At 44.5% G+C, this 10811-nt stretch overlaps 1 protein-coding gene across 1 annotated transcript; it reads left to right on the top strand.

The window, feature by feature from the left end:
* Positions 1–636: 636 nt before the first annotated feature.
* Positions 637–9145, top strand: PDE12 (phosphodiesterase 12). The gene is made up of 3 exons (XM_045025703.1): positions 637–2194; positions 4548–4626; positions 5770–9145. The coding sequence occupies exons 1-3, from the start codon at positions 869–871 to the stop codon at positions 6210–6212; spliced, it is 1848 nt and encodes a 615-aa protein (XP_044881638.1). The 5' UTR covers positions 637–868; the 3' UTR covers positions 6213–9145.
* Positions 9146–10811: the final 1666 nt, after the last annotated feature.

The raw sequence follows: 10811 nt of genomic DNA, 5'->3' as shown, positions 1-10811 counted from the left end.
CCCCTGAGGGAGTGAAACTAACAGGCAATGATCAAGTGATCTCTCTCCTGCCATCCATCTCCATCCTCTGACGAACAGAGGCTAGGAACACCATTCTTACCCATCCTGGCTAATAGCCCTTTATGGACTTAGCCACCATGAATTTATCCAGTCCCCTTTTAAACATTGTTATAGTCCTAGCCTTCACAACCTCCTCAGGTAAGGAGTTCCACAAGTTGACTGTGCGCTGCGTGAAGAAGAACTTCCTTTTATTTGTTTTAAACCTGCTGCCTATTAATTTCATTTGGTGACCCCTAGTTCTTGTATTATGGGAATAAGTAAATAACTTTTCCTTATTCACTTTCTCAACATCACTCATGATTTTATATACCTCTATCATGTCCCCCCTTAGTCTTCTCTTTTCCAAACTGAAGAGTCCTAGCCTCTTTAATCTTTCCTCATATGGGACCCTCTCTAAACCCCTAATCATTTTAGTTGCTCTTTTCTGAACCTTTTCTAGTGCTAGAATATCTTTTTTGAGGTGAGGAGACCACATCTGTACACGCTCGGCAGGAACAGCACTAGGGTGTTTCTCACTTCCCACGCGCTTTACTAGAGACATCTTTCTACAGGAAGTAAATAGTCAGCACTTCCGGCCTGTGCTCACGAACTGCCTCCAATCACAAATGCATTTCCCATGGTTGGGCCTCCCCTTTCGTCATTTCCGGTATCTGACCACCCCCCAGTACCCATCAGCACTTGCGACGCGACGCTCAGCTAGGCAGCTTTTGCCCCGGCGCGGGTTTCCGGGCAATTGCAAGCGAATGTGCTGTCACCAATGTGAGGCTGACTTGGCGCGCGGCCCGGAGCCGGAACGCCGCGGCGGCTGATGAATGGTAGATGCCGGGCCGGCTGGTTCATGTGGAGCCTTCTGTGGGGGGAGCTACGAGCCGCTGCCGGCCCGAGGAGGCTCCTCTGCCGATCGGCCGCTTTCCTCAGCAGCGGCGACGCGGTTTGTCCCGGCCCTGCCCGCGGAGCCCCGCCTGGCCACATGGAGCGGGCTGTGGTGCGCTGCGTCCCGTCGGAGCCGAAGATGAGCCTGTGGTTCGTGCTGTGTGACGGGAGCGCCAAGCACATGCAGCGGGACCAGACGGAGCCGCTAGGCCGGGCCTTGGCCCGCATCGCCACCAACGCCGGCAAGGGCCACGCCAAGGCGGCCAAGAAGAGCAAGAAAGCTCGGGCGGAGGCGGGACCGGCCGGGGAGCCGGTGGCGACGGCGCCGCTCGCCGTGCGCCTCTTCTCGCGGGACGGGGAGTCGGTGGCTGAAGACGTGTCCAATGCCGAGGCCTGGCAGGACGGCGCCGTGCTGCAGATCGGCGAAGTCAAGTACCAGGTAGAGCGGAACCCGCCCTCCGTCACCGAGCTCCAGCTGCCCCGCTCGCTGCTCGCCGGCTTCCCCGTCTGCCCCAAGATCCACACCGAATTCGGCGCGCCCCAGCACTGTCTCTTCCGCTGGTACCGGGAGCAGCCAGGGGGCGGCGGGGACGAGCCCTCCCCGGGGGGCGCCGTCTGGGTGGAAGCCCCCGTCAGGGACCGCGTCTTCACGCCGACCAACGCGCACATCGGACTGCGCCTCAAGCTCCACTGCACCCCGGGCAACAGCCAGCAGCGCTACGGGCTCCCCCGGGAGGTGGAGAGCAGCGGCCCCGTGGAGGCCGGGCCCGGCGCCTGTACCTTCGACTCCCGGCACCTCTACACCAAGAAGGTGTCCGGGGAAGGCTTAATCCGCACGGTCTCCTACAACGTTCTGGCTGACATCTATGCTCAGACCGAGCACTCGCGGACCGTGCTCTACCCCTACTGCGCGCCCTACGCGCTGGAGCTCGACTACCGGCAGAACCTGCTCAAGAAGGAATTGGCCGGCTACAGCGCCGACCTCATCTGCTTGCAGGAGGTGGATAAGTCTGTCTTCGCTGATAGCTTGGCCCCGGCGCTGGACGCCTTCGGCCTCGAAGGGCTCTTCAGGATCAAGGAGAAGCAGCATGAAGGCTTGGCTACTTTCTACCGCAGGGATAAGTTCACCTTGCTTAGCGAGCATGATATTGCCTTCAATGAGGCCCTGGTCTCTGACCTACTGCACAAGGAGCTGCGGGACAAGCTAGCCCCCTACCCCTTAGCCCAGGAGAAGGTGCTGCAGAGATCCTCTGTGTTGCAGGTACCAGCCGCTTGTACAACAGCTCTGCCCCACAAATTGGGTGTGTCCAACCCCCAGGAAGTCGGGCTGTCACTGTTCAGGAGGAGGGTCGCTATAGGACTACTGATGGAAGGAAAAAGAAGGGACAGAGCAGCAATAGAGTAAAAGCTGCTCAGGCAGGCAGAGCTGTGATAGTGAGTAGGGTAGGAACCATAGGCTGTGTCTACACTACAGCTGGGATCAATGCTCTGAGATTGATCCACTAGCAGTTGATTTAGCAGGTCTAGTGAAGACCTGCCAAATGAACAGCAGATCGCTCTCCAGTCGACCCCTGTACTCCACCCCGATGAGAAGAGTAAGGTAAGTCGACGGGAGAGTTTCTCCTATTTCTCCCCCCCACCCCAGAATAACTCGACCTAAGGTACATTCATTCCAGCTATGTTATTCAAGTAGCAGAAGTTGCGTAGCATAGGTCGACTTACTGTGGTAGTGTTGACATAGCCATAGAGTCAGTCTATGCTGGAGCAAGCCCTTGTCAACATTATAGGGGAAATTTGATCTAAGCTACGCAATTTGAGTTATGTTAATAGCATAACTCAAATTGATGAAGCTTAGATCTACTTACCGCGGGGTCCACACTACGCGATGAGAACGGGAGTCTCCCCCAGCTCTTCTCAATCCAGTGGAATACAGGAGTCAATCTTCACTAGACCCACTAAATCGATCACCAATGCATCGATTGCTGTTCGTAGATCCCCCAGTAAGTGTAGTCCAGCCCTAAGTCGGGTTGGCAACCTCTGGCACGTGGCTCGCCAGGATAAGTACCTGGCGGGCCGGGCCAGTTTGTTTACCTGCTGCGCTGGCAGGTTTGGCTGATCGCGGCTCCCACTGGCCGCGGTTTGCCATCCTAGGCCAATGGGGGTGGGGGGGAGCCGTGGCCAGTGGGAGCCGCAGTCTGCCAAACCTGCCAGCGCAGCAGGTAAACAAACTGGCCCGCCCATCAGGGTTCTTACCCTGGCGAGCAGTGTGCCAGAGGTTGCCGACCCCTGCCCTAAGTTATGGAGGGTTTTGAGAATTAGACAGAATCTCACACTGCTTAATGTGTAAAACAAGGAAATGTGTTTAATAGCGGCAGTGTCACAGTCTATGGCATTCAGTTGCCATTCACCCAACTGGGTACGCGGGGCCAGTGTCAGTTCCTTTCCCCTGATTTCTGCCCTTTAGAATGTGGTCTTGATAAAAATGTGATCGTGCCAATTTTAAATGATGTATTCATTTTCTTTGGTTTCTTTCTGTCTTCAGCCCATTTTAAAGTGAATTCTTAATTGTGATATAACAGAACATTGGAGTGTGTCAGATGTTCTATAATATCAGATCTAATTTTAGTTTCGAAAATATTTTTATTCTAAATTTTAATAAACTTTGAGGCATTGGCTATCTGATTTTGAAACACTGTAGACATACAAGTGGGGTGTGCATGTGAGATACTGACTGCGTGTTAGTGACATTAAGAAAATTAAGGTCCTGATCTTGCAGATAGTTAAGCACGTGCATAAATATTCATGTTTGTAGACCCATTGACTACTCTCAAAGTTAAGCATCCACATTAGTGTTTGCAAGATCATGGCCCATGTTAGAAATCCCAGTAACTGACATAGAGGCTTGTGGTATGACAAATATAATCTCATTTACAAGGCTTGAAAAATCTACTTACCCCAAGGGCCAGTGTGAGTAGGAAACTCCCTGATGCTTGATAGCAATCTAAACTTTTTTGTTTAAAAAAATTAACTTCCCAAACTAGTGCAGTGGTGGCTTCCACTGTGCAGAGAAACAACTCCAGTGTTCTTTCTGCACAAGGGTGGAAGAATGGAGAAGGAAAAAACTTGGGAAAAGCTACACCAAGATCTTCTTTTACAGGAAAGACAGTGAAATGCAGAAGAAAAAGTATAGCAAAAGCAAGAGACTTGATAGGCAGGGCTGGTAAAATAGTATTTGGCAAATACATTAATTTTGCTGGAATTTGTCAAATGACTTATTTTACAAACACTTATTTTACTAGTTCTAGAACTGCTAAAGTACTATAATTGTCATGGGTCATGGCCTTTTGTGGGGGAGAAATGTTCTAATGGCATGTGTAGCTAGTATACATGGGCTATTTTCTGTCAGGTACACTTTTTTCAAAACCTGTTCATTGCTTATAATATTTTACTATAACATTCAAAATAATGTGTAGAAAGAGATGTATAAAAATGAGAATTGTCACCAAGGTACAAGCTGATTAATCACTAATAATGCATAATTCTAGATAGGCTCATAGAGGTCTGTAAAGCATATTCTGATTTAACATTTTGTAAAAGTGTGCTGTTTCATGCAGGTTTCAGTTCTTCAGTCTACAAATGATCCTTCGAGGAAGATTTGTATAGCCAATACTCATCTGTACTGGCATCCAAAAGGTAACTTTACGGATGTTGTATACAAGTATATATTAGCTAGATTTAGTAGCATTCCTACACAACTAGAATTTGCATTTCACACTTTTCTGAATGTAAGGATTTCTCCCTACTTCTTACAATTCCTCACCTTTCCTTATGGAGGTGAGGATTTCCTTAGTTCATTCCTTCTCAAAATGGGATCTTTAATTGATGCACCAACCTGATTGGAGGATTGTGTTATAACATTATGGAATGTAGTCTTGCTTGCTTAGGAATGTTCAGAATATAGCTGAAGCAAAGATTATTGTATTCTACATTCCACCCCCAATCTGTAATTTTCTAATATAGATGGGTTTACAGAGTTGTGGCTCCCTCTGTCCTCAATGTAACTGATGGAGCTATGTTGTGGTATTGACAGCAGAGGAAGCAAATTGGGCCTCTCAAACCATGTCTCCCTTCTAGGCCCAAAAACTAGGAGTGGAGATTACCTCCTGTTTCTTGGTGTTCCTAAAGGGTGTAGGGGCAGAAAAAAGCCACTGAGATGGTGGGGGGGAAGCCAGTGGCCCATTAGGCCAGGGGCTTAACTGAAGAACTGAGCAAGGGTGAAAAAGGCCCCTGCTCAATCCTTAGCAAAGAAGTTATTTGGTTTCTCTAGATCAGGGGTCAGCAACCTTTCAGAAGTGGTGTGCCAAGTCTTCATTTATTCACTCTAATTTAAGGTCTCGCGTGACAGTAATACATTTTAACATTTTTAGAAGGTCTCTTTCTATAAGTCTATATAATATATAACTAAACTCTTGTTGTATGTAAAGTAAATAAGGTTCTTAAAATGTTTAAGAAGCTTCATTTAAAATTAAATTAAAATGCAGAGCCGCCAGGACCCGGGTAGTGTGAGTGCCACTGAAAATCAGCTTGCGTGCCACCTTCGGCACGCGTGCCATAGGTTGCCTACCCCTGCTCTAGACTCACTCTTACTTGGGAGGGGAAATTGCAGGGGTATGTTTAAAGGTGCACAGTCCCTACAATCATGCACTGAAGTTGAAGCCTTTCTAACAGTTTTAAAATGTATATTGTCGCAAACTATCAGTCAGCAGTAGTTTATAAAACTCATTTGAAACTACTGAATAAATAGAATACTTAATTAAGATGCTTTTATGTTCATAGGTGGAAACATCCGTCTCATCCAAATTGCTGTAGCTTTGTCTCACATTAGGCATGTTACATGTGATCTATATCCTGGCATACCTGTCATTTTCTGCGGTGATTTTAATAGTACACCTTCAACTGGAATGTATAGTTTTATCAACAGTGGCAATATTGCTGAGGATCATGAAGACTGGGTCTCTAATGGAGAAGAAGAAAGATGCAATATGTCTCTAACTCATCCTTTCAAACTGCAAAGTGCTTGTGGAGAACCTGCTTATACAAATTATGTTGGTGGGTTTCATGGATGCCTGGACTACATTTTCATTGACATAAATGCTTTAGAGGTTGAACAAGTAATTCCATTGCCAAGTCATGAAGAAGTTACCACCCATCAGGCCTTGCCAAGTGTCTCTCATCCCTCTGATCATATAGCATTAATATGTGATTTAAAGTGGAAATAAGACTAACATTTGCATGACATTTGTTCCAGGCCTTTAAACAAGGAATTTGTTTACTTTAGGGGAACTTAACTTGTATCCCAGCTTATATGTAACTTTATAAAGACAGAAGCTAGACTGATTATTGGAAAAAAGTTCACATGCCTGTCATTTCGATTATAAATTTCTTATTGAGCGTTTTGTCTGACTGTTCATAACATTTGCATGACATAGCTTCTCCATTCCCTTTTTCTACACTAATAGGAAGTCCAAATATATTTAAAACAGATGGGGATGTTTTAAAAAAAGAAAAAAGTTAGATTATCATACCTTTTTATAGGTGTTTTTAACTGATTAAGAGATTATTTTGTTACAGATGTATGAATAATCTAATTTCTATAAAAGTACACGTGAACGGAACCCTGTTTATATAATTCAGAATAGGATATAAAAGAGGGTAAGCAAATGACTTGTGTTGAATGAAATCAAAACTACTTTCAGTGCAGGACAAGTGTCACCACCTTCTTTTTAAATACTCAAAAATATAAATTTATTCATTAAGCATTCCTGATGCTTCCCTAGGCTTTAGCGAGCTGCATGTTCAGTGTACTTCTACTTTTTTTGACAAGATACTTTCTGACCAGAGACCAACATCTGAATAAGACTTGTACAATCAACATAAAACCATATTAAATTTTAGGATTAAAATGGTTTCGGGAACAGTGTCTTTGCCCACTTAATGTATTTGTAGCCACTGAAAGGCTCTTTAAAATAAATGAAAAAATCAGATTTTAAGACCAGTTGTTGATTATTGTAAACCAGTATCAAGTTTACTAAAAATAAAAATGTAAGAACTATATTTACTTTTGAGTATTGATTCCTGCTGTTATCTAGTCTTATATCTAGCATTAGAAAACATACTAAAAGTTTTAGGTCAGTTTCCTAACAGTTTGGATGGGAAGGAGCTTTTTAAATTTTACTTGCCAGTTTTTGATTTGCAGGAAAGAATTAGTTTCTTCTGGAGAACAATTTCTTCCTGGTTTGGGGGGAGGGGAAGAAAATAACACTTCACATAAGTAATATGTATCTAATTCTTTGGGTGAAAATGCTTAAAGGTGACTTGCAAAGATTTTTAAAAGTTGGATTTGCTCTATTTTTTCCCATCATAAAGAAGGCCTACTTGCTCACATTTTTCAATTTAGCAATATCAAGTCTAGTCTTTCTTGGAGAATATTTGAGATGTCTAAGGATGTACATTACCATAATAATATAATTGGAGATATACCTATCTCCTAGAACTGGAAGGGACCTTGAAAGGTCATTGAGTCCAGCCCCCTGCCTTCACTAGCAGGACCAAGTACTGATTTTTGCCCGAGATCCCTAAGTGGCCCCCTCAAGGATTGAACTCATGACCCTGGGTTTAGCAGGCCAACGTGCAAACCACTGAGCTATCCATCCCCCCCCACTTAATGTAAAGAGTTAATTATTTAAACACCCACTACCCATGGCTTCCTTTCTCCAAAATGTTGGTCATGGAAACTGAAAAGATTCTGCAAACAAAAGATTTATACAATTTTACTAATGCTTCTTGTTTCAGTTGATAACTTTCCCTTAACTCCAGATATTATTGTCCTCATTTGACTAGTTTTCTGGTTATTAGTGCCTTCCAGGGCAAAACAAGCTCTGAATGTCTAATGCTTAAAAATCAAGTAGAATTCTCACCCCTATCCACAATGAAAAGGCACATATGCAGATAGGAACACTAGAAATGCATTAGAAGAGTGTGGCTTCCTCATAGTGCAAAAGTTAAACTGAATATTTAAAATGAAAAAAATTACTAAACTGAAAACTATGGGGATGTACAGACTTAGGACATCCAAAAAACCTTACCTAACTCTGCTCTTATTGCTTGACCCAAGGAACAACCAAACAGTGCAAACTAATCTGACACTCAAACAAGGTCCATACATATACCTCATAATAATAATAAATACAGTGGTAGCATTTTCATAGTACTATACATGCTGATACGGGCAATTGTTCCGTGGTGTTTTTAAAAATGTGATGTGTGAGCCTCCGATGAGCTGAACCCTTAATTATGTGACGGTTGGTACCAGTCAAACTAGTATGGGAGGGGTCTAAGTATTGCCACTCTCCTTGGCACCTCATGGGCTGTAGAGCCTCCTCACAGGGTAGGTGGCTGCTGCTAGGCAAGGATAGGGACTGAAGCTGTTACAGCCTCCATGGTGGGAGAGAGTAGAAAGAACAGGCCAGGAGAGGAACTCCTTTCTCTCACCAAGAGAAATGGGAGGAAAGTCCTAGGGCCCAAGCACATGCACTGTTACCTCTCCCTGGACACACTATTAGAATGGAGCCTTCCCCCTTGTGACTGGTGCTGGTGATGGGAGTAGAGACAGACACTGCTGCTGCTGGAACAGCCAGCAGCAAACTTTTACTTTCCAGCCCTCAGAGCCTTTTCTGGTGTCAGAAGTGACTTCCTGGAATTCTTCCATTGAGGGGAAGAGAGATGATTCTTAGAAGGGAATGAGTGCAGCAGGCCTAAGCTGAGGGGCTGGATTTCACCTATGGGTGGGATGATGGTGGGGAAATATGGGTTAAGAGGGTTGCTGACCATGGAAAATTAATACCCACTGTACATTACTACTATGAGCACACAACTGGTGTGGATTACTGTGGGATGTTACTATAACTTATAACCTGCTGCTCTCAATTTGTTTTCATTTGTTGCATTTTATATTTAGATTGTAAGCGCTTGAGTAGGGAGTGTTTGTGAAGCTTTTGGGTGCTCAAAAATAAGTGATGAAAGATCATTTTGAATCAGACTAATGTACATATGTAAAAACAAATGCCACAGGTACATGTTTCTACCACCCTGCTTACCAGCTATGTATCCATTGCACCTTGCATGTAAGATATTTTGATTAAAGATGTTTTCTGATAAGGACTTTGAGTCTTAAATCATGTATTTCACCTGTGATGGTGAGGAACTCTGGGGCAGAAGGCTTTTTATTCTTGTACATATTTGTCTAGGGTAATTCTCTTTCTGCCTGCCTATTCTCCAGTGTGGCCTATATCTTTGTGGTTCAGAATCATATAGCCAATTCACCATAGTTTACATGTACAAACTGTAGCATAACTGCATCATCTCCATTTATCTCCCTGCTGTTTGTAGCTTTTGAAAGCAAGCTATCCGGGGGGCCTCTCAGACTTAATAGATTTGTGAACTCAACATTTCTGGTAACTAGTGTCATGGAAAAAATATGTATGTATTTCTAACTCAATGCAGTGTAGACAGAAGTAGAGCCACTGCCACATGGTCTGTCAGCTCTTCTGTCTACCAGCAAGAAGCCTTCCATGGTCATGGACCACAGTTGGATAAGTTCTGAAGTAAAGCAATTGCAATATGTGGATGCTCTTGCTTTGGGAAAAAGTAGTGCTGAATGAAACACATGATTGTGAATAGAGTTATTGAGAGGAAGATATTTTATGTTGGTTTCACAAAGTTCTGTATAGCCATTCAGCAACTTTATCAGGATTACCCTATAGGACAAACTTTTTGTGCCTCAGTTTCATATCTACAAACTTTAGCTAATACATCCCAATTACTGTAAAACACTTGGAAGGCCTCCAAACGGGATAAAGAAGTGCAATGTGTGCTCTGTTGAGTATACAGAGGTTGGATTTCAGAATGCCTAAGTATATTTAAACAGATACAGTAGCAGAGGAGGAAGGAAATTTTGATGGACTCTCCCCCTGGCCTAGGAAGCAACTAAGGCAGCTGTTTTGCCTTTAAAAATTATGAGCAATGCTTAGGAATGGCATAACACCTCCTCATGGCAACTGTGCAAGCTTGTGCCAGATGTAGCCACTGTAATGAAGGTTTTCCTCACTCTCCTGCTTTTCAAATACCTGTGGCTGTACCAATGGGCTTGTCTGAGATGATATAATTGGTCTCTTTGGAAAGGGTGATTGAGTCTTGATGCAGGCAGTACAGTGGCACAACCCAGCATGTCCAGTAAGGGTAGGGGTAGTGAGAATGTTGAGGGGAGGATACATAGCTGGGGAGGAGGGACCAGATAGGACAAGCCCTCTCTTCCTGACTTTACTGTGTTCCCTGAGGGATGAAGGTAGAGAGGCTACCTCTCTAATCTGGTACATTGCTGACTACACAGCTGGGGAGTTGGATATCACCACCCTCAATCCCTCACAGAGAGGGGACTCTAGTATCAGGTAACTGATAACACTTGGCTCCAGCTATGGTTTGGGGGGGTAAGATAGAGGAAATCAGTAACAATGTGGAAAGTAGAAGGGGCTATGATCAGAGACCAGGGGTTCCAAGGCATTTAGGCCCAAATTAGAGAGTAGCACCTGTGCAGACTTAGAAGTTAGTAGCAGAGCCTCCTCAGGCTTATGGCCCATGTATGAATGAGCCTGAGATTAATCATGTGGTTGGTGACCCTTCTGTGTCATCTTATCACTACTGGGGACAGGAACCTGCCTATCAGACATCTGTGCTAATGATGAATAGGGCCACAAAGTGGACAGGACCTGGGAGGGTGGCATGGAATCACAGTTCAGTGTGGCATTAATAGGTCTAACTGA

Source organism: Mauremys mutica, chromosome 7 (genome assembly GCF_020497125.1).
Source record: "Mauremys mutica isolate MM-2020 ecotype Southern chromosome 7, ASM2049712v1, whole genome shotgun sequence".
In the NCBI taxonomy this organism is placed as follows: Eukaryota; Metazoa; Chordata; order Testudines; family Geoemydidae; genus Mauremys; species Mauremys mutica.
Note: the sequence above shows the minus strand (reverse complement) of the source record. Positions and strands in the feature narration are given on the sequence as shown.